The sequence below is a fragment of the Pelophylax lessonae genome, assembly GCF_965119305.1.
Source record: "Pelophylax lessonae genome assembly, chromosome: 2".
In the NCBI taxonomy this organism is placed as follows: domain Eukaryota; kingdom Metazoa; phylum Chordata; class Amphibia; order Anura; family Ranidae; genus Pelophylax; species Pelophylax lessonae.
Genome location: NC_138769.1, coordinates 5,070,012 through 5,094,172, shown reverse-complemented (window position 1 = coordinate 5,094,172; position 24,161 = coordinate 5,070,012). Strand labels below are relative to the sequence as shown.

Here is a 24,161-nt window from a genome sequence, read left to right as displayed (position 1 = left end):
ACCAGACCAGGATTACTACTAAGGCCATGATTGACACAGGATCTTGTGGAAATTATATCGACATACGTTTTGCTATTATTTCTAAACCTAAACCTGTCTCAGTGAGTCTTATTAACGGTATTCCTTTATCTTCTGGCCCGATCACTGATCAGACACAAGCACTCCTAGTCACCACTAACGAGTCTCATATGGAGACCACCACCTTCGACCTAATACCTTCACCCCACTTTCCCATTGTTTTGGGACTTCCCTGGTTACACACACATCAACCAACCATAGATTGGAAGAAACGGACCCTGGCCTTCCTCTCTTGCTATTGCGAGGGTACGTGTAACCTCCCGTCTTATGGTAAGATTCTGTCTGTGGTGTCAGATGAGATTGCACCACTATGCTATCAGGATCTGTCCGAGGTTTTTCTTGAGAAAAATGCTCAAGTACTGCCTCCCCATAGGGATTATGATATTACTATTGATCTACTCCCAAATAGCAAATTGCCGTTTGGTCATGTTTATCCTCTTTCGCAGGATGAACTTTCCCATCTCAAGGAATACTTGGATGAGAATTTGACAAAAGGTTTTATTAGACCTTCCACTTCTTCCACAGCAGCAGGACTCTTTTTTGTCCGCAATAAGGTCTCAGGCCTATTATCGACTATAGGCAATTGAATGCTATTACAATAAAAGATTGCTATCCTCTACCGCTTATCCCTGAGCTCATTGAGCAAGTGCGTGGAGCTACCTATTTTTCAAAATTGGACCTGAAAGGGGCATACAATCTAATCCGAATCCGTGATGGAGATGAGTGGAAGACAGCATTCAGAACCAGATACGGTTTGTTCGAATATCTTGTAATGCCATTCGGGCTATGTAACGCTCCCGCAGCCTTCCAACGATTTATAAACGATATCTTTAGAGACTTACTTGATGTCTGTGTTGTGGTATATCTGGATGATATACTTATTTATTCACGATCCTTGTCTGAACATATAAAACATGTAAGACTTGTGTTATCCAGATTGCTTGCACACAATCTATACGTGAAGCTAAAAAAATGCTTATTTCATAAAGAAGAAGTACTATTCCTAGGATACATCATATCCAAAACAGGAATCAAGATGGATATGAGTAAGATATCCTGTATTCAGGATTGGCCTATACCAACCACCCGCAAAGCACTACAGCGATTCCTTGGATTTTCAAACTTCTATAGGAAGTTCATCAAGAACTTCTCTGCCATTGTGAGACCCCTCACACAACTCACGAGTATTAAGAGACCATTCAAATGGTCAGATGAAGCAAATGAAGCTTTTCACTTGTTAAAGGCAAGTTTTACCTCTGCTCCCATACTACACCATCCAGACCCATCCCTCCAATACATTCTGGAAGTAGATGTGTCAAACATGGCAGTAGGAGCAATACTCTCCCAACGACCAACTAATACTTCACCACTCCATCCAGTCGCTTTCTTCTCTAAATCTTTAAGCAGTCCAGAGGTAAATTACCCAGTGGGTGAAAAGGAACTGCTTGCTATAAAACTGGCTCTGGAGAATTGGCGACATCTACTTGAAGGCACCCGATTACCAATACTCATATATACAGATCATAAAAATCTTCAATATCTTCAGACTAACAAAACCCTCTCCCACCGGCAGGTACGATGGACACTATTCTTCCTAAGGTTTAACTTTCTAGTGACCTATACACCTGCAGACAAGAATAAAAAAGCAGATGCGCTATCACGACTAACTGAAGATAATTACTTCGAAATCCCTTCCGTTCCTATAATACCCTACAAGCGTATTATTGGGGTTGTCCGTTCCTTGAAGGAAGAGGTTCTGCACAGTATAGGTTTGGATTCACCCCCACCACAACTAAGTACTGATGCAGAAGGCTTCCTCTACTACAACGACAAACTTTACATACCCCCTACCATGCGCACCAAGATCTTGGAATTGTCGCATGATGTGCCTATGGCAGGACACATGGGCATGACAAAAACCCTTAATTTGCTTACCAGGCAGTTCTGGTGGCCTGACATGAAAACATCTATACAGAAATTCGTCTCTTCATGCAACGTCTGTGCCAGGTCCAAAATAGACACTACAAAACCATCCGGTCTACTATGCAGTCTACCAATACCCCAGACTCCATGGGAAGTTGTGTCCTTGGACTTTATAGTAGAACTACCTCCTTCCAAAGGATTTAATACCATCTTGGTGTCAGTGGACCATCTGACAAAAATGGCACATTTCGTTGCTATTCGCAGACTACCTTCGTCCAAACAAACAGCGGAACTACTGATGAAACATGTCTTTAAGTTACATGGTATTCCGAAAACTCTTTTGTCTGACCGTGGATCACAATTCATCTCCAAGTTCTGGCAAGAACTATGTCACATACTACGAATTGAGTGGAAGCTCACTTCTCCCTACCTTCCTCAGACCAACGGACAGACTGAAAGAGTCAACCAGTGCATCGAGCAATATTTACGTTGTTACACATCATACCAATAGGATGATTGAGTGGATCTCCTCCCTCTGGCAGAATTTGCCTACAACAACGCAACCCACAGTACGACCAAATAGAGTCCGTTCTACTTGAACTATGGGTTTCATCCCACTATTCTTCCACCACGCATCCTTCCTTCAAATAACCCAGTAGCCTCAGACTATCTTACCCAAATAAAGGACTCTCTGGGTTTACTTAAAGCGGAGTTCCGGGCACAAAAACGATATTTTTTTTTTGTGCCCGTCCGCTAGTTCAGCCTAACCTGAAAAGGAATTGGATAGTTAGATTTTTTTTTTTAAAAACTCACCTTGTAATTGACGATCGTAAATACTCACCTCAGGGTACTTCCTCCTCCAGCGCCGAGGCTCTCCCCGTCACTTCCTGCCTCGCGATGATTCCTGGGAGCTAAACGTCATAGCTCCCAGGAATCAATGCGACGGCACCGGCCCCGCTCGTAATTTCCGGGCGACGCCGCATTCCCCTGCTAAACAGCTTCTGGGCATGCCCAGAAGCTGTTTAGGAATGCGGCGCCACACCGGAAGTGACAAGAGGGGCCGGTGCAGTGCATTCTGGGACACGAAGACGTGGAAGAAGACAGAGAAGAGGACCGCGCCGTCTTCAGCTGCCCACAACAGAGATGGAAACGCTGTGGAAGAAATTTTCTAAGTTAGTATTTCTTCTAAAAGGTAAGTGCTAACCGGGACAGATCAGAGGCTAGCCATTGTGGAATGTGCTAGCCCTGACTGTCCCGGGGGTATGTTCAGTGAAAAAACGTTTCTGTGCCCGGAACTCCGCTTTAATACTACCATCTCACACGCTCATAGTCAACAAAAGAAGTACTATGATCTTCGTAGAAGACCTTCTCCTCAGTATACTATCGGGGACCTCGTTTGGCTCTCAACAAAAAACTTAAGATTAAAGATCCCTAGCAAAAAGCTTGGGCCTCTGTTCTTGGGACCTTTCCCAATCAGGAAACTTATTGGAAAAGCTGCAGTACAGCTCACATTACCAACAGACCTCAAAATACATCCCATCTTCCATGTGTCGCTACTGAAGCCCCATGTTCCTGACCAAGGAATAAGGCCTACTATCCCACCTCCTCCTCCTGTACAAGTTGAAGGTGGAGAAGAATATGAGATAAAAGAGATTCTGGATTCTCGTATCCACAGAAGAAGACTCCAATATCTAGTCCGATGGAAGAACTATGGGCCCCAAGACGACACCTGGCTAAATACCTCTGACATACATGCCCCTAGACTAATTCGCAATTTTCACGCAAAATACCCGGAAAAACCAGCTCCAGAGGCCTTCAGGAGCCGGCCTTAAGGGGGGGGGGTACTGTAATGTTCTGGTACCTTTGGTACCCTAATTCCACTTTCCTTAGTGTATGCGCCCCACCATTCTCTTTTGGTAAGGTGCGCATACACCTTTAAGACCGATGCTGTCATCATTGAGCGCCGCAGGAGCGGCTATTTTAACCACCGGCGATCTCACTAACATTGTTCGTTCAACGCCGCATAACCTGCCTTGAAGCTCACATGCTTGCAGGCATGCCTCGCTGTCGGAAACCTCGCTGCTGATCCCTGTATCCCGCTACCGGATCACCCGCTCATACCGAGCCTCTCTACTGCTGCTTGCTACTAGTGATGGGTACCCCGCAGGGGAATCCTCCATAAACCTTCATACTAAAGCTTGCACTAACTAGCTCTGTATACTAAGGACTGTTACTGTCATCTGCACTATCTAGATTGCTAGCTCTTGAGCCTCCTGGCATCTATCCTTGCACTGGGTTAGTCTCTCCTGTATGTCATCTGCTATCCTATCATCTACTACCATACATGATTGCTAACCTATCTGCATCCTACCTGTTACCATCTCATTCTCAAGAACATTCCTCTCAAGTGTCTGTCAACTATTGTCTCTACTTAAACCTGTCTCTTCAGCCTATCACCACTATACTACTATATACATAGATCACTCCAGGAACATCTTATTGAGTGTGTATATTTGTATGCTGAATCAGAGACTATCCACAGTGATGAGTCTTGGGAGTTGGGATTGGTATCTCAGCGTTTCTCTACATGACTACTGAGTGGAGTAATTCTGCAGCTGCAAATCCACATTGTTCAGAAAACGCAGGAGCGTTACACATGTGAACACAGCAGTGTCTTATGTCACAGTCAGCACTGCTGCAAAAAGGCTATGAAGGGGGGAAAAAAAAATCCCTTTTAACTTGTAGTAAAATATAGCTGATGAACGCTGCACACAACTGACTGATAAAAATAGATTTTTTTTTCTCCCTTCTCCTCCTCCTCCTCAGTGGGCTCAAGTGAGGGCAAAAAGATTGTTCACTGCACCAGCCCCCACACAGCAAAATCGATGTATACTGTCCCTGCCTAATCTCCAGCCTGTCCCTAATATGCTCAATAAGATCGTTCACTGCACCACCCCCCACAAAGCAAAATCGATGTAGAAGACTGACCCTGCCTAATCTCCAGCCTGGCCCTAAAATGCTCTAATAACTTTCCCTGCCTGCACTCCGACCTGTCCCTGCATTCTTTTGGGACACAATTTTTCACAGAATCACTGTCTGTCCCTAATCAGCAGCCAGCACGTATGATGTGTGCTCTGTCCCTAAACTATAGCAGAATGACGCGGCACGCTGGGTCTCTCGAACTTATAAAGACATGGTCACATGCTTCAGATGGCCAATCACAGCTACTAATACATTAGTAGGCATGGCTGGGATGGCTTAAGGCACACCAGTTAAACGCTTGTTGATTGGCTGTGGAAAGCCCACCATTAAAAGCGCGCCATTACATACAAAACAGGAAATAAAATGACCGAACACGGATTTTAAACCCGAACATACAGTAAAGTTTTCGGGTCCGTGTTCGGGTAAAAAAAAATCCAATTATTCGGTACGAACACGAATAATACAGTCCGTGTTCGCTCAACACTATTCATATACTATTGGCAGCAGAGATGTATAGTAACTAAGTAGAACTACTTCACTACTGTACTTAAGTACGGAAAGGCGGTATCTGTACTTTCCTAGAGTAGAATTTTTTTTCTCCTACTTCCACTTTTACTTCACGACATTTTTTCAATGATTTCAATACTTCTACTCTGATATTTTTTTTTGTGCTGCATAGTTACTCGTTACTATTATAAAAATTACCACTGCCAGAACAGTAGATGGCAGGTTTCATGAAGCTCAAAACATGTGTATTATCAGCGCATACAAAAATAAATGCTACTGTATGTATAAATAAAAGCTGCATTTGAAATAATAAAAAACAATATGATGTTCAAACTTTTGACTTTTTTCTTTAATAACTATATAACACAGTACTTGTACTTTTACTTTCAGTACTTGAGTAGCAAAACTTAAACTACTTGCAATACTTAAGTACAAAAAATGTTGAATACTTTAGTACTTCTACTCAAGTCACTTTTTGATCGAGCACTTCCACTTCTACTCAAGTCACTTTTTGATCGAGCACTTGTACTTTTACTCAAGTATGGGTTTCGAGTACTTTCTACAACTCTGATTGGCAGTGTTTGTTGGGGTGATGTGATGGCTGGTGACTCTCTTACATGGTCATATTCTCACCCGGCCCGCTGTCATTGTGTGATGATAATCTGACCTTCTTCTATTCTCCATGTTTACTGGAAGAGTTATTAAATGGCCGGCTACGTCCTTATCAAGACAACCAGAATCTCTGCCCTGTTACCAGTGTGACTGCCCTGTTATACTGACATTGCTGTACTGAAGATCTGACTGGGTTTTATATATAATATTATTCTGTACAACTCTCTCATTGTACCCCATTATCTCCATTTAGGAAAACGTCGATCAGGTTGGGGTCACTTCCTGTCATCCGGTGCGGTCTTTGTCCTCTACACTGTGCTCCTCATCTTTATACTCAATGATCTGAGGAAGATGAAGAATGAGAGGAATCGGAGGGAGAGGAGGAGGAGGAGAAGGGATCAGGTGGAGATGGAAATGGAACCAACTGACTATGATGACTGCAACTGAAACATCTTCTGTGCTGGATTTGTAGATTTGCAAGGCTTTACCCTCATCCTATGAGAGACATTTATCTGACATTTTGTATATATATATAGTTACCCGCTGCTTAACCTTCTCCCAGCACATATTGATAATTTCTCTTTATAAAACTTATTAACAACTGTATGACTATAAGACCCGCCAGTAACTTATGAAACTAATGGACCTTTTACCTTCTTTGGATATTAGTGAAAGCCAAAATAGTTAACTGCTTAGCTTCTGGACTACAAATCTCCCTCCTATTGGTCATTTCATGTATAATGTATTCTGTGTCCTCCCAGTCTGGGATGGAATCTCATTACCTATGCTGATTTACTTGACTTATAATCATCTGCGTTCAATGGGAAGATCAGAACAATTTTCTCTTTTTATTGTTTTCACATATATGGTTGATGGGATATTGATCTCTTTGAATATTGATTTTCTGCAGAATTTAATAATTTACAGCTATTTGCAATGCTTATGAAACTAGGGCTGGAGAACTACTTTAAGGTTTAAAAATGTTGTATTCAGGAAATGGTTTGGCATAGAAAATGGAGAAGTTGCTGGCTTAGCTTAACCACAAGTATCTGTAAATATCATTAGGAACATAAAGCAATCACTTAGTAAGTACATTTGTAGGTGGGGTTTCAGGTAATGTGTTCACACATGGGGCTGTATTTTGGGGAGATAAACAAGCACATCCCAAATTGTTTAATGTGTTCATATTTAAAAATATACAGTATCTGACAAAAGTTAGTACACCCCCCACATTTCTGTAAATATTTTATTCTATCTTTTCATGTGACAACACTGAAGAAATGAGACTTTGCTACAATGTAAAGTAGTGAGTGTACAGCTTGTATAACAGCGTAAATTTGCTGTCCCCTCAAAATATCTCAACACACAGCAATTAATGTCTAAACCACTGGCAAAAAAGTAAGTACACCCCTAAGTGACCATGTCCAAATTGGGCCCAATTAGCCTTTTTCCCTCCCCGGTGTCATGTGACTCGTTAGTGTTACAAGGTCTCAGGTGTGAATGGGGAGCAGGTGTGTTAAATTTGGTGTTATCGCTCTCACTCTCTCATACTGGTCACTGGAAGTTCAACATGGCACCTCATGGCAAAGAACTCTCTGAGAATCTGAAAAAAATAGTTGTTGCTCTACATAAAGATGGCCTAGGCCAGTGGTGGTGAACCTTGGCACCTCAGATGTTTTATAACTACATTTACCATGATGCTCATGCACTCTGTGGTGTAGCTGGGCATCATGGGAAATGTAGTTCCAAAACATCTGGGGTGCCAAGATTTGCCATCACTGGCTTAGGCTATACAAAGATTTCTAAGACCCTGAAACTTAGCTTCAGCATGGTGGCCAAGACCATACAATGGTTTAACAGGACAGGTTCCACTCAGAATAGGCTTTGCCATGATCGACCAAAGAAGTTGAGTGCACGTGCTCAGCATCATATCCAGAGGTTGTCTTTGGGAAATAGTTGAATAAGTGCTGCCAGCTTTGCTGCAGAGGTTGAAGGGGTGGGGGGGGTCAGCCTGTCAGTGCTCAGACCATACGCCGCACACTGCATCAAATTGGTCTGCATGGCTGTCGTCCCAGAAGGAAGCCTCTTCTAAAGATGATGTACAAGAAAGCCCGCAAACAGTTTGCTGAAGACAAGCAGACTAAGGACATGGATTACTGGAACCATCTCCTGTGGTCTTATTAGACCAAAATAAACTTATTTGGTTTAGATAGTGTCAAGTGTGCGTGGAAGCAACCAGGTGAGGAGTACAAAGACAAGTGTGTCTTGCCTTAGTTGCCTACAGTCAAGCATGGTGGTGGGAGTGTCATGGTCTGGGGCTGCATGAGTGCTATTGGCACTGGGGAGCTACAGTTCATTGAGGGAATCATGAATACCAACATGTACTGTGACATACTAAAGCAGAGCATGATCCCCTCCCTTTGGAGACTGGGCCGCAGGGCAGTATTCTAACATGATAACGACCCCAAACACACCTCCAAGATGACCACTGCCTTGCTAAAGAAGCTGAGGGTAAAGGTGATGGACTGGCCAAGCATGTCTTCAGACCTAAACCCTATTGAGCATCTGTGGGGCATCCTCAAATGGAAGGTGGAGGATTGCATGGTCTCTAACATCCACCAGCTCTGTGATGTCATCATGGAGGAGTGGAAGAGGACTCCAGTGGCAACCTGTGAAGCTCTGGTGACCTCCATGCCCAAGAGGGTTACGGCAGTGCTGGAAAATGATGGTGGCAGCACAAAATATTGACACTTTGGGCCCTTTTTTGGACATTTTCACTAATGCCTCGTACACTCGCAACGATTATCGGCCGGCCGATCGTCTGACTTTTGTCCAAGTTGTGTTTTGTTGGTTGGAAGGAATGTGCCTAGACTGCACACAAATTTTCTCGGCCAACAAAATTCTACTTCAGAAGTGATGTCATGTGTTGGTTTGTTTTCTTTGTGTTTTTTCTTCACTGAGCATGCCCAGTCTTGCTCATCAGATTTTTGCCTGTCGAAATCTGTACTGACTGCACGAAAATCGGCCGTTATGTTGACGGCCAACAAAAATTTTATAGTCTGCACACCAGATTTTTTTCGGCCGAAAAGTCGGAGTTGGTTGTCGGAAGCATCATACTAACAAGCCGAAAATCGGCAGATAGGACGTTGGCCGAAAATTCCCTGCCAATTTTCGACGCGTGTGTACGGGGCTTTAGGGTGTACTCACTTTTGTTGGCAGGGGTTTAGACATTAATGGCTGTGTGTTGAGTTATTTTGAGGGGACAGAAAATTTACACTGTTATACAAGCTGTACACTCACTACTTTACATTGTAGCAGTGTGTCATTTCTTCAGTGTTGTCACATGAAAAGATAGAATAAAATATTTGAAAAAATGAGAGGGGTGTACTTACTTTTGTGAGATACTGTATCATAGATAGGTGACACCCCCATGTCATATGATATCCTGAACTGTATATCCTGTAATGTAACTGTTTAAAAGAGCTGAAAAGAGGAAATAAGGCTGAGTGTTGTACCGAGTTTATTGTAACATGTATGGCACTCCCTGTGCCGTGGCCGAGAATGCTGAATTTAGGTAATATATTATTTAGATAAGGTAAAATAGTAGAAATAGAAACTAACAATGGTAAATAAAGCTTTGATCACCAAAAAACTGAGTCTTTTGTTCCTGGAGATGGGTGTGGTCCACATTGTCAGGACATTTAATGGTGCCCCGTGTGAGGATATACTGACTACTTGGATAACAAGTGATTTCAATGTGGAGAACTAAGTCAGATCAGACTACAGGGGCCAATGGTGAGCATTACTTATCTATTTTTGTTTGCTGTCATCTCTGTCTTCCTCCTCTGGTCTGACCCCCTGAGTCAGTGGGTCTATGCTGAACTAGGGATAGCCGACCTGTCCTGGGTTCAGTTTGAGCAGGGTTCTGTCAGGATCAGAGGGGTAAACAGGCTTCTGGGAGACAATTCAGTAACCTAAAATCCGTTTTTTTTATTACCAAACAGAAAAATGACTGGCTTTTTCTTCAGGGGCAGCTCAAACACCACAACTAAATCTTCTCATCAGATAACTTAATCCTCTAGAAATAACATTCAGCATACGCAGTATTGCAAAGTCCCAGTTACAGGCAAGCTCACCCAGCAGATCAAAGTCAAAGTATGGAGGCTTCCATGCAGCATCCGGGTCTCCTCACCACAGATAGCAAAAAAGCCATCAACCAGAATCTCTGACCAGCTGCCTAATAAACAGGCCTGAAAGGGAAGTACCTGCCTGTTTTTCTTACGTTTATCTAGTAAGGTTACTTTGCGGTATAAACAAGGAAGCTGAGACCTCTGCAGTGTATAAATGTGCTTTTACTATACAAAATATGCTGTACATACAAAATATTACAATATTGGGAATACAATTCAAGACTGACAGATATACCTATACCAAGCAAAAGCCTAACAAATAAACAGAAACTATGGTCTATACAAAGTAAAAGTATGCTTAAAAGTTACTTAACTCAGGTTACAGTGGGTTCATGATCTGCATAGCAACTAGGACCCAAGCTTCTATAAGCAGTTGCTGGAGATCAGGCGACAGCGTCTTCTTCTGATCTGGCACAGACCTGGCTTGGTTTTAAGGAATGATGGAGTCCTGTCCAGCGACTGTCTCACCCCTCAGGGTCCACCTGGGCGGTAACATTGTGGGGGAAAACTGTATAAAAGAGCAGTTGTACCATTAAACCTAAAGTTCTACTTCACCCTCAATCTAGAGTCCTGTCTCTTATTGGGGGAATCTGCTAAAAGGGATTGCTATGCTCTTCATACTCCCTTGAATAATCACTAAGCTCTTATAAGAGCTTGTTCCTGTTCCTGGTTCACTCTCTGGGAAAAGAGAGGTTTCCCCACTGGAACCTGGAGCATTGTCATAGGTCCAGGGTGGGTAGAAGATGGCAAGACTCCAACCAAGCTGCAGCAGTTCGTGGGGTCTGAGGTGGTTACGGTGTCTGGTGGAGTGCTTGGAGCCCTTGGGAAGAACTAGGAGCATCCGTCAACGGAGGTACCTGGTCGGGGTACTGGTTGATCTGTTACAGAGAGTATACTCATCCCATCTGGTAAGTTCATAGAAACGTTGAAGCCATAATTTTCATGCAGGTGAAGACATCTCCCAAATGTCCATAGTTCATGGTCCCATCACCAAAAGGGCTGGCAGGAGGGGTGGATGGTGTGTATGCCTGACCGGTTTTACCAGACATGGGACGGCTGCTTCAGAGGCTTTCCTCTCCCACCGGAGAGCCTGGAACGGCTCTAACTGTCAGTATGCTGTGGACTGCACAGAGAGGAACTGCCACTGTTCCTCCCTCTCCGTGACACCAGAAGTTGGATGTGACGAGGATGGTGTCACTTCTGGATTCCGGTTAGTGGTCGGTGAAGCAGACGATCCGGTTGATCTGTGTCTGATAGGCTGCTTAGGAGGCCAGAGGAGAGATCGGGGGTCTAAAAAATAAAAACAAATTGCCCCCCCCCTCCCCCATGCTTACGAGCAAATGTGAATGCATACGAAAGTCCTGCATGCATGTGTAAACAGTAATCGCACCACACATGAGTCATTGCTGTGAATGTCAGAGTGGGAGCGATACTTCCAGCGCCGCTCCTCCTGTATAATTCTAAGCTGGTAACCTGGAAGCTTCTTATATGGAGATGTTTAGGGACCGTAGTTTAGCGCTAATCCACAGGCGTATGCAATTTTAAAGCAGCAAAAGTGTCATCAGTTCAAATCCCAACCATGGCACCCCCTACCTGGAAAATTGCAAGTAGAAATAGTGAAACCGCACTCAGGTAGATGAAAGCAAATGATGTGGTTTATTCTTCAAAATCATGGATATACAGACAGTGCGGGGAACAGATGATCCAGGTTAACGCGTTTCACGGCTCACATGGCCGCTTACTCATAACCGTAGTGATGAATAACGGGAATCGGTTTCTTATACATATTCTAGATGATTAATGTAATTGCTTACACCTTTGTATAATTGACTCAATGATCTTGCAATGAGAGACCGATTGGACCGTGATTCAGCACCTGGGATATAAAGATGTACACAAAAAATACCTCATAATGAGGCAAGATAACATGACAGCAAACATTCAGTGTATGAAAAGAGAAAAAAAAATATAAAAGATATATATTATTTGCATAATGTATACCAATAATGTTGTGACGTTAAAAACATTGTTGACAAAAAGGAAGAATCCAAAACGGCATAAATGACATAAACACAGGAGGAGAAGATGAAAAGTTTAAGACTTATATATACATATAGAGGTATCATCTTCTAATTCTACCTGTGTAGACATTAAGTATAAAGACATGCTTCATGGAACAAGTAATATTGAAAAGTACTTATGTGTGAAAGAACAAAGTAAATGAATAAAAATCGTGACACGAATAATGAAAATGAGAATGAGAGTGAAAATCTCTCACCTTTAATCAATTAATTGTGAAAATAGATGTGCAACACATCTATGGATATGTGTATGAAATATACTAAATCCATGTATAGGTGCATACATGAACATGTACCAAAATATGTGTGAAATGAAAATGCTAAGTAGTGCATGTCATATGGCGCACCAATCAATTTTTGTCTGGGATTGTCAAAAATAGCAAAGCCAAAAATGCATTAGAAAGATTGAATACATGTAAATACAAAAATAAATATAAATATAAAGCATGTATATATAAACATGTCAATACAAATGCAATTGGCTGCAGGAAAAAACACCCCGATGCTGTGAATGTTAGTCTACATGTGTAATTCAAAAAATGTTGTATAAAAAGTATATATAAATAAATAAGTAAATAATATATCGAATATATATGTATATATAAAGTGATGACGGTGAATAGTGAAACAGTCGTGGATAATCCCAAATATAACAAAGTGTCATCAGCATACATGCTGATTTTCTCCTCCAGCGGTCCCTTACGTAGGCCACGAATCCTGGGATGTGCTCTAATGGCCATCGCCACGGGTTCCGCGGCCAGGGCATACAGCAGGGGGGAGAGGGGGCACCCCTGTCGAGTGCCACGGGATAAAGGGAAGGCGGTCGACTGCCAGCCGTTGGCCAGGACCCTAGCTACCGGGGCGCTATATAGAAGTTTGACCCACTTAATAAAATTAGGTCCAAAGCCGTATCGGTCCAGGCAGGTCCATAGAAATGGCCACTCTACCGAGTCGAATGCTTTAGCCGTGTCCAAGGAGACCACCACCCTGCCACCCATTCCGTCGTGTTGTGCCTGGAGATTCATGAATAACCGGCGAAGATTAAATGAGGTGTTCCTCCCAGGCATGAACCCGGCCTGGTCCGAGTGTATGAGTGAAAGGATCACCTTGTTAAGACGGAGAGATAAAATTTTCGCAAGGATTTTAGTGTCTACTGGGAGCAAAGAGATGGGACGGTAAGACTCTGGGGCGTGCAAGTCCTTGCCCGGCTTGGGGATGAGCACAATTAGCGCCTCCCGCATAGAAGGGGGCAGGGCTGCGTCTTTGAACAGAGATTGAAACAAAGCCAATAATTTAGGAGAAAGGAGTTCCGAATATTGGGAGAAGAATTCAATCGGGAGGCCGTCTAGGCCGGGGGCCTTAGATCTAGGGAACTTGGACACGGCTGCTGCAATCTCCTCCACAGAAATGGGTGCCTCGAGGGTCGCCAACTGGTCGGGTGTCAAAGTGGGAAAGTCAATAGAGTCCAGAAAGTCATGCATGTCAGTGCAGTCAGCGGGGGCCTTAGAGGTGTAAAGTGTACTAAAAAATGATCGGAAACACTGTGTCACCGCAGCAGGATCAGTGATCTCATTACCCAGGTCATCCTTTAAAGTAATAACTACCGGGGGCCTATCCTCACAATGGACTAAATATGCGAGGAGTTTCCCCGCCCGCTCTCCATGTGCAAACAGATTCTGCTTCTGAAAAAACATCTTAGATTTCGCCTTCTCATATTCAAGTTGGGAAAGGACTTTAGAGGTCAATTTATACTGGGATTCATGTGTCGGAGTCGGGTCCGCCATAAAGGCCTGATCAGCTTCAATTAGATTTGTCGTTGCCCTGGAGATCTCCTCAGCAGCCCGCGCTCTAACAGCTTTGATTTTGGAAATCATAGTGGATCTAGCGAACAGTTTAAATGCCTCCCACACTGCAGCCGGGGAGGCAGTGCCCTCATTATCAGAAAAGAATTGTGTCCAGGTCCCCTCAATGTCGTTCCCATCAGACACCAAGGGGAGCCAGGTGGGATTCAGGCGCCAGGCCGGGGGAGGTCTATTGCAGGGCAAGGACAACAGTATCCAATAAGGGCAGTGATCAGACAGAGTCCGTGGGGCGAAGCCTGCCGCCAGTAACCTGGGGAGCAGGGTTCGAGACAACAATATCAGATCAATGCGTGACATAGAATGGTGTGCAGCCGAGAAACAGGAGTACGCACGCTGAGCGGGGTATTTGCTGCGCCAAGAGTCGGCCAAACCAAAGCTCTCCAACAATCGGGAGAACCTGGTCGGGGAAGACCCTGGCGGCGCCTGGGAGGCGCCACCGGATCTATCCAGACCCGAGTCCATCACATTGTTAAAGTCGCCCAGCCAGATCACCGGGGCCCCCGGGCATTGTGCCATAAACGCCAATCCCTCCATTATAACCACAGCAGAGTAAGGGGGGGGCACATAGAAAGCCATCAGCAGCATCAATTCCCCATAGACTGACGTTTTGAGAAAGACATATCTACCCATTGGGTCAACCTGAGATCCTAGGAGCTGGAAATGTACCGATTTGGCCACCAGAAGCGCCACACCCCTGGAGTGCGAGCTATATGCAGAGTGCTGCACCCAGCCAACCCAGGGCCGTTTGAGAGACTGCTGTACTCGGCCCTCCAAATGTGTCTCCACCAGTACTATAATGTCAGCCCGGACACGGCGTAAAACATTAAAGACAGCCGTCCGTTTAATCTTATCGCGCATATCCCTGACATTCCACGTCAACAATTTCAATGCGGCCATGGCAGGGGTAATACGGAGCGTGGAGCGGAGGCTCCCAGGATCTCAGGCAATAAGGCCACAGAACTAACAAGTCCACGGTCATACACTAGCATTAATAAACGGCAGCAAAAGAGCAGGCAGTCATTACTTGAGGTCAATGTGCATAGAACAGAAACAGTATAGAGATTGTACCAAATATAAACTGTAAACAATGGTAATACCCCAATCCCCCCTCCCTGCCCTGCACCAACCCCAACTTGTGCGGGCATGTTCCCAAACAAGTGCCTCAACCAGAACAGGCCCACATGCGACTGGTAAAGAGCAAGATCAGGAGGCCAGGGACCCCCAGGATAGTCAGCAAAAATACAGCAAAATACAACTAGGACAAGCAAGGGGGCCCGGGGGCCCAGGTCCAACAGAAGTCGCAGGGGGCAACAGGGGAGTTGGGCACAAACACACGCCTGAGCGGGTGTAGGGGGGCGAAAACCAACAGGTGTATCGCTGGGTAGCAAAGCCTATGGGCAGGTGGAAATCCATAGGAAGAGAACAGAAAAATCTGTTCCATCTGTGGAGCTAGGGCGCTCCGCCGGGCAAACACAGGAGCAGTAGTGCAGGGAAATGAGGGGGGAGGGGGGGGAAGGGGGATGCAAAGTCTTGAGTTCCGCAGGATCTACAAAACCCCCTCCACCTCTGCAGCAGCGTAAGGCATAGGCAATCAGGGAGAAAGTATCATGAAGTCGCCAGGGCAAGGTGGTCAGGCTCTAGCTTCCAGTCCTTCTAACCAGGAGATGGCGGCTTCCGGATCCTCAAAGAAGTGGGCTCGGTCCTCACCCTCCACTCTAAGACGGGCCGGGTACAACATAGAGTATTTGATATTCTTGATACGCAGCCTGCGTTTGACCTCCAAAAAGCTCTTGCGGCGCCTCTGGACCTCAGCAGAGAAGTCGGGGAAAATCGCTATTTTGTGATTTCCAAATGGAATGTTCCCCTTAACTCTGGCCAGGCGTAATATGGCATCTCTGTCCCGATAGTTCAGGAATTTAGCGATGAATGTGCGGGGGGTGCACCCTGAGGGGGGGGGGACGCCCTGAGAGGCGATGTGCACGTTCCACAACAAAAGTGGGTGAGAAGGATTCTCTGCCATATGTCTGAGTGAGCAATTGTTCCAAATAAGATGAGGGGTCTGCACCTTCAGAGCCCTCCGGGAGGCCAATGAACCGCAGGTTACAGCGGCGCAGCCTATTCTCCATGTCATCTTGTTTTTGAAGGATAAGGTGTACTTGTTGCTGCAGCCTGTCTGAGGAGCTTTGCAATGGGGGGAGGGAGTCTTCCACCTCGCTAATTCTGTGTTCAGCCTCACCAACTCTGTCCCTTAGCTTCTGCATATCCTGACGCATCAATGATATATCTACCTTCACCTCCTCGATTTTAGTTGTCAGCATGGTCTGGCAATTGGCAATCGCTTCCAATACCTTGGATGTAGCAGGGCTCTCGGGCTCCTCCACCACAAGCGACGGGCCGGCGCCATCTTGGATCGGGGCCTCCTTCTCCAGCCTCCGGAATGCAGCTAGTTTTGCCGCAGCTTCAGAGCCTTTCTTCGGCGGAGACATGCAGAGGTCAGTGCCGCGGGTGTGCGGGAGGTGAAGGGAGGATTATCGTGCCCGAAGGGCTGCAGGATTAGCGGTAAAGGATATCGGTCCGGCGGAGCTCCTCTCACACACGTCCTCTCACATGCTGCGCCAGGCCACGCCCCCCAGTCGTGGATAATCCCAGTTATCCAAATGATAAAAGCTGGGAGAAGATAATGAACACAAAATGACATCACCCTGCTGTGATGAACGTTAAAAACTTTAATTGAAAGAGAATTACATGTGAAAAATAATGAATGGGTGATGTGGAACAGTGTAAAAATGTGTTATTGGTGCTGATGTGTGATGGTGTTTTGATTATTGATATGTATAAATGTTGAAATCTGTAACATGAAGCATGTTGAGAAAAATAATAATAAACATGATGCCGAAATGGATAATTCCAATAAACATGATGTACATAAACCCGCTGGAAAGGGAAGAGGAAGGGGTCACAAGATTCCTATTTTTTTATTTTATATATACAAAAAGTCAAAAGATCAACCAGAGACATTAAGTAGAAAAATTATTATAATGTCTAAAAAATGGCACGAAATAGATTGTAAGAAGTTTATATCATAAAAATTATTATTATAAGTGTGATATACTGACCAAACAAATAATTAAGTGCCTGTTGACAATGGAATGTGGGACCCCATTCCAGCGGGGAAAGTTGGAAACACCCCCATACAAATACAAAAATTGTATATATGGTGTAAAAAAGTGGTGGTGATGAATATCTAATTGGCTAATCAAGCTTCCACACACATGAACACCGATCCGATCTAGCAAGACATACATATAAACATTTCAAAAGAATATGTGTAACAGTGTCTGGCACGGTCGGAGGAAAGGACACTATGTATAGTTAAGTACACATGAGCACATATATACACATGCGCATGAACACATAAGTATACATGAGCACGTATATACATATGCGCATAAATATATTCATTATTGAAGCAAGATCATAGAATTAAATACTATAATGAATCACAAAAATTAGGACTGCAAAAAATGGACTACAAAAACTTGGACTATAAAGATTTAACTACAAATAAGTAGGAAAAAGGAAAAAGGATAAATGCCAAAAATTAGATGAAATAAAAACCAGGAGAGGGCGTCACTCATAAAAATGAGTGACATCCCACTCCCAGTTCAAACCTTGTGGCATACGTGTGTGTAACTTAAAAATCCATAGAACTTCCCTTTTACAGAAGAGTTTGAAAACGTCACCACCTCTAGGAGGTCTGGTGACATGATCAATAATTTGGACTTGTACCAAGGACAGGTCACCATGATGCATGTTGTTGAAATGCTTAGCTATATTAGTGGATTTGGAGGTGCGAATATCACTCAAATGCTCGCGAAATCGATCTTTTAATCTCCGAGTTGTTCTGCCCACATATTGAATAGAACATGACTTACATGTGATCAAATAAATGAGGTATTTGGTGTTGCAATTGAAAAAGTTTTTTATGTTGTATAACTTATTATCATAAGTGGAGACAAAACTGTCCCCAATGATGATATGTGAACAGGTGACACATTCTGTTCATGCCACATTTATAATTTCCTCTGCAGAAAAGCCAAGTTTTGGATGTATTGGGTTTATTTGAAATATAAAGACTGGGAGATAAAAAATTACCTATAGTGGCAGCCCTTCTAGCTACTATATTTACCCCATCACTGAGAACATTGGCACAGATGTCATCCGTGTACAATGTAGGTAGATGTTTATGAATAATCTTTTTTATCTTTTTAAATTCTAAGCTGTAGGGTAAGGATAATGTGATGGAAGGGATCATTGATTTAATACTCTTAGGTATGGATTTATTAGTGGTTCTTGGCTTGGATCTGTTGCTGTGGCTATTGTGGGTGGCCATACCCTGTTGCATGTAAAGTGTATTATTAAGAGTATCCATTGCTAAAAGGTCCGAGCGATCTTTATTTAAAGCTAAGTAATACGCCCTGTTCAACATCCATATAGGGTAACCCCTGTCTAGAAAGCGATTGTATAATAAAGAGGCTTGTTTCTTGAAATCATCTAAGTTACTGCATATCCTACGAGCTCTAAGGAATTGCCCTACAGGGATACCCTTGATGGTGTGAACAGGGTGACTAGAATGTGCATGCAATAAACTATTTCCGGACAAAGGTTTTCTATACAAGTTTGTTATCACCTTGTTATCAATATGACTCAATGCAACATCCAAGAATTCGATTGTATCAGCACTTGAAACACCTGTGAATTTTAAGTTTACCGAATTGTGATTCAAGTATGATAAAAAATCGTCCAAAACCACACTCTTGTGGCAGACAAAGATCAGGTCGTCTATATAGCGATAATATAAAACGACCCGATCTCTGTATGGATTGTCACCTCCAAAGATGTGGGGTCTCTCCCACCAACCCATATATAGGTTGGCGAGAGAGGGGGAAAACTTGGCCCCCATCGCTGCCCCACACCTTTGGAGGTAAAAATTGCCATCAAAAGAAAAGAAATTATGTGTCAAAAGAAACATTCTGGTTTTTATTTCATCTAATTTTTGGCATTTATCCTTTTTCCTTTTTCCTACTTATTTGTAGTTAAATCTTTATAGTCCAAGTTTTTGTAGTCCATTTTTTGCAGTCCTAATTTTTGTGATTCATTATAGTATTTAATTCTATGATCTTGCTTCAATAATGAATATATTTATGCGCATATGTATATACGTGCTCATGTATACTTATGTGTTCATGCGCATGTGTATATATGTGCTCATGTGTACTTATCTATACATAGTGTCCTTTCCTCCGACCGTGCCAGACACTGTTACACATATTCTTTTGAAAGGTTTATATGTATGTCTTGCTAGATCGGATCGGTGTTCATGTGTGTGGAAGCTTGATTAGCCAATTAGATATTCATCACCACCACTTTTTTACACCATATATACAATTTTTGTATTTGTATGGGGGTGTTTCCAACTTTCCCCGCTGGAATGGGGTCCCACATTCCATTGTCAACAGGCACTTAATTATTTGTTTGGTCAGTATATCACACTTATAATAATAATTTTTATGGTATAAACTTCTTACAATCTATTTCGTGACATTTTTTAGACATTATAATAATTTTTCTACTTAATGTCTCTGGTTGATCTTTTGACTTTTTGTATATATAAAATAAAAAAATAGGAATCTTGTGACCCCTTCCTCTTCCCTTTCCAGCGGGTTTATGTACATCATGTTTATTGGAATTATCCATTTCGGCATCATGTTTATTATTATTTTTCTCAACATGCTTCATGTTACAGATTTCAACATTTATACATATCAATAATCAAAACACCATCACACATCAGCACCAATAACACATTTTTACACTGTTCTACATCACCCATTCATTATTTTTCACATGTAATTCTCTTTCAATTAAAGTTTTTAACGTTCATCACAGCAGGGTGATGTCATTTTGTGTTCATTATCTTCTCCCAGCTTTTATCATTTGGATAACTGGGATTATCCACGACTGTTTCACTATTCACCGTCATCACTTTATATATACATATATATTCGATATATTATTTACTTATTTATTTATATATACTTTTTATACAACATTTTTTGAATTACACATGTAGACTAACATTCACAGCATCGGGGTGTTTTTTCCTGCAGCCAATTGCATTTGTATTGACATGTTTATATATATACATGCTTTATATTTATATTTATTTTTGTATTTACATGTATTCAATCTTTCTAATGCATTTTTGGCTTTGCTATTTTTGACAATCCCAGACAAAAATTGATCGGTGCGCCATATGACATGCACTACTTAGCATTTTCATTTCACACATATTTTGGTACATGTTCATGTATGCACCTATACATGGATTTAGTATATTTCATACACATATCCATAGATGTACATCTATTTTCACAATTAATTGATTAAAGGTGAGAGATTTTCACTCTCATTCTCATTTTCATTATTCGTGTCACGATTTTTATTCATTTACTTTGTTCTTTCACACATAAGTACTTTTCAATATTACTTGTTCCATGAAGCATGTCTTTATACTTAATGTCTACACAGGTAGAATTAGAAGATGATACCTCTATATGTATATATAAGTCTTAAACTTTTCATCTTCTCCTCCTGTGTTTATGTCATTTATGCCGTTTTGGATTCTTCCTTTTTGTCAACAATGTTTTTAACGTCACAACATTATTGGTATACATTATGCAAATAATATATATCTTTTATATTTTTTTTTCTTTTCATACACTGAATGTTTGCTGTCATGTTATCTTGCCTCATTATGAGGTATTTTTTGTGTACATCTTTATATCCCAGGTGCTGAATCACGGTCCAATCGGTCTCTCATTGCAAGATCATTGAGTCAATTATACAAAGGTGTAAGCAATTACATTAATCATCTAGAATATGTATAAGAAACCGAATCCCGTTATTCATCACTACGGTTATGAGTAAGCGGCCATGTGAGCCGTGAAACGCGTTAACCTGGATCATCTGTTCCCCGCACTGTCTGTATATCCATGATTTTGAAGAATAAACCACATCATTTGCTTTCATCTACCTGAGTGCGGTTTCACTATTTCTACTTGCAATTTTCCGGATGACGGGTCTTACCAGCACCAGGTCGGACTGACACACCTGAGCGGCTTGTTCCTTCCTTTCTTTACCCCCTACCTGGAGTTTGCATGTTCTCCCTGTTCCTGTATGGGGTTCCTCCAGGTACTCTGGTTTCCTCCCACACCCCAAAGACATGCTGAGAAGTTAACCACTTAAGCCCCGGAGGATTTGGCTGCTCAAAGACAACGGGCCTACAGTATTTTGCGATTCGGCACTGCTTGACTTTAACTGACAATTGCCTGTCGTGCGATGCTCTACCCAAATGAAATTGAGGTCTTTTTCTTCCCCACAAACAGAGCTTTCTTTTGGTGGTATTTGATCACCTGTGCGATGTTTAATTTTTGCGCTATAAACAAAAAAAAGAGTGACAATTTTGAAAAAAATAACAATATTTTTCACATTTTTTTTATATGAAATTTCCCCCCCCCCAAAATGTAAAAATCAAATTTTTTTAGCATTTTAGGCCAATTAGTTTTCTGCTACATATTTTTGATAAAAAAAAAAAAAAAACGCAATAAGCGTATTTTGATTGGTTTGTGCAAAAGTTATTGCGTTTACTAACAAAGGGAAAGATTTGTCATTTTTATTGTTATTTTTTTTAACTAGTAATGGCAGCAATCTGCGATTTTTTTTGTTTTTTTTGCGGGACTGCGACATTGCGGACAGATCGGACCCCTGACTGACATTTTTGACACTTTTGGGAGTACCAGTGACATTGCTACAGTAATCAGTGCTATACATATGCACTGTTACTGTAAAAGTGACACTGGCAGGGAAGGGGTTAACTTTATTAGAGATCAGTGGGTTAAATGTATCCCTAGGGGCGTGTTTCTAACTGTAAAGGGGTGTGGCTTTTGATGTAACCACAGAGACATACGATCCTACATAGCAGGATTGTATGATCTCTGCAGTTACACAAGGGAGAATGACAGGCGGCTTTGTTTACATCAGCCGCCCGCCTTTCTCCCTCTCCAGCGGGAATTCGCGAGTGACCGGCGGACATCGGAACCGCCGGCCACTCGCACGGGGATCCCTGGGATGAGTGGGGGCGGGAGCACGCCTCCAGCAGCGTGCGCTCGCCCCCTATTGGCTCGTGGGCGAGTGATGTACCGGTACGTCACTTTGCCCAGGAGAGGCTGACCGCCGCAGTATATGTACTTGCGGCAGTCGGCAAGTGGTTAATTGGCTCCTGTATAAAATTGGCCCCAGTATGTGTATGTATGAATGTGAGTTAGGGACCTTAGATTGTAAGCTTCGGGGCCGGGAATGATGTGACTGTACAATATACTGTAAGAGTGCTGTGTAAACTGACAGTCCTATATAAGTGCCTGTAATAAAATAAAATAAAGCTCCACATATTTGGAATTTATTTACTTGGTATAAAAGAATATTTTATATTTTACCAAAAAATTGGGCATTACTGTATATCGTTTTTGTGTGCTAAAAAATGTAATACATGTTTTTTTTTCCCCAAAAAATTTTGAATTTGAAAAAACGCTGCACAAATACCATGTGACCTACAGTATCTGACAAAAGTAAGTACACCCCTCCCATATTTTTAAATATTTTATTCTATCTTTTCATGTGACAACACTGAAGAAATGACACTTTGCTACAATGTAAAGTAGTGAGTGTACAGCTTGTATAACAGTGTAACTTTACTGTCCCCTCAAAATAACTCAACACACAGCCATTAATGTCTAAATCGCTGGAAACAAAAGTGAGTACACCCCTAAGTGACAATGTCCAAATTGGGCCCAATTAGCCATTTTCCCTCCCCGATGTCATGTGATAAGGTCTCAGGTGTGAATGGGGAGCAGGTGTGTTAAATTTGGTGTTATCGCTCTCACTCTCTCATACTGGTCATTGGAAGTTCAACATGGCTCCTCATGGCAAAGAACTCTCTGAGGATCTGAAAAAAATAATTGTTGCTCTACATAAAGATGTCCCAGGCTATAAGAAGATTGCCAAGACCCTGAAACTGAGCTGCTGCCAGCATTGCTGCAGAGCTTGAAGGGGTGGGGGGTCAGCCTGTCAGTGCTCAGACCATACGCCGCACACTGCATCAAATTGGTCTGCATGGCTGTCATCCCAGAAGGAAGCCTCTTCTAAAGATGATGCACAAGAAAGCCGGCAAACAGTTTGCTGAAGACAAGTAGACTAAGGACATGGATTACTGGAACCATCTCCTGTGCTCTGATGAGACCAAGATAAACTTATTTGGTGTCAGATGGTGTCAGGCGTGTGTGGCGGCAACCAGGTGAGGAGTATAAAGACAAGTGTGTCTTCCTACAGTCAGGCATGGTGGTGGGAGTGTCATGGTCTGGGGCTGCATGAGTGCTGCCGGCACTGGGGAGCTACAGATCATTGAGGGAACCATAAATGCCAACATGTACTGTGACATACTGAAGCAGAGCATGATCCCCTCCCTTCAGAGACTGGGCCACAGGGCAATATTCCCACATAACGACCCCAAACACCTCCAAGATGACCACTGCCTTGCTAAAGAAGCTGAGGGTAAAGGGGATGGACTGGCAAAGCGTCTCCAGACCTAAACCTTATTGAGCATCTGTGGGGATCCTCAAACAGAAGGTGGAGGATGGTGATGGAAGGTCTCTAACATCCACCAGCTCTGTGATGTCATCATGGAGGAGGGGAAGAGGACTCCAGTGACAACCTGTGAGGCTCTGGTGAACTCCATGCCCAAGAGGGTTAAGGCAGTGCTGGAAAATAATGGTGGCCACACAAAATATTGACACTTTGAGCCCAATTTG

General features: G+C 42.9%; 2 protein-coding genes across 2 annotated transcripts in view; both read left to right on the top strand.

The window, feature by feature from the left end:
• LOC309545806 (uncharacterized protein) overlaps window positions 1-6,964 on the top strand; it is a 286,221-nt gene extending 279,257 nt beyond the window's left edge. The window contains exon 4 of the mRNA XM_082245165.1: window positions 6,356-6,964. Coding sequence (XP_082101291.1) covers window positions 6,356-6,549 — 194 coding nt within the window. The 3' untranslated portion in view covers window positions 6,550-6,964. The remainder of the gene's footprint in view (window positions 1-6,355) is intronic.
• Window positions 1-24,161, top strand: part of LOC309547906 (uncharacterized protein) — a gene marked incomplete at its 3' end in the record, with an annotated part of 2,014,734 nt that overhangs the window by 195,526 nt on the left and 1,795,047 nt on the right. The gene's annotated exons all lie outside the window — the stretch shown is intronic.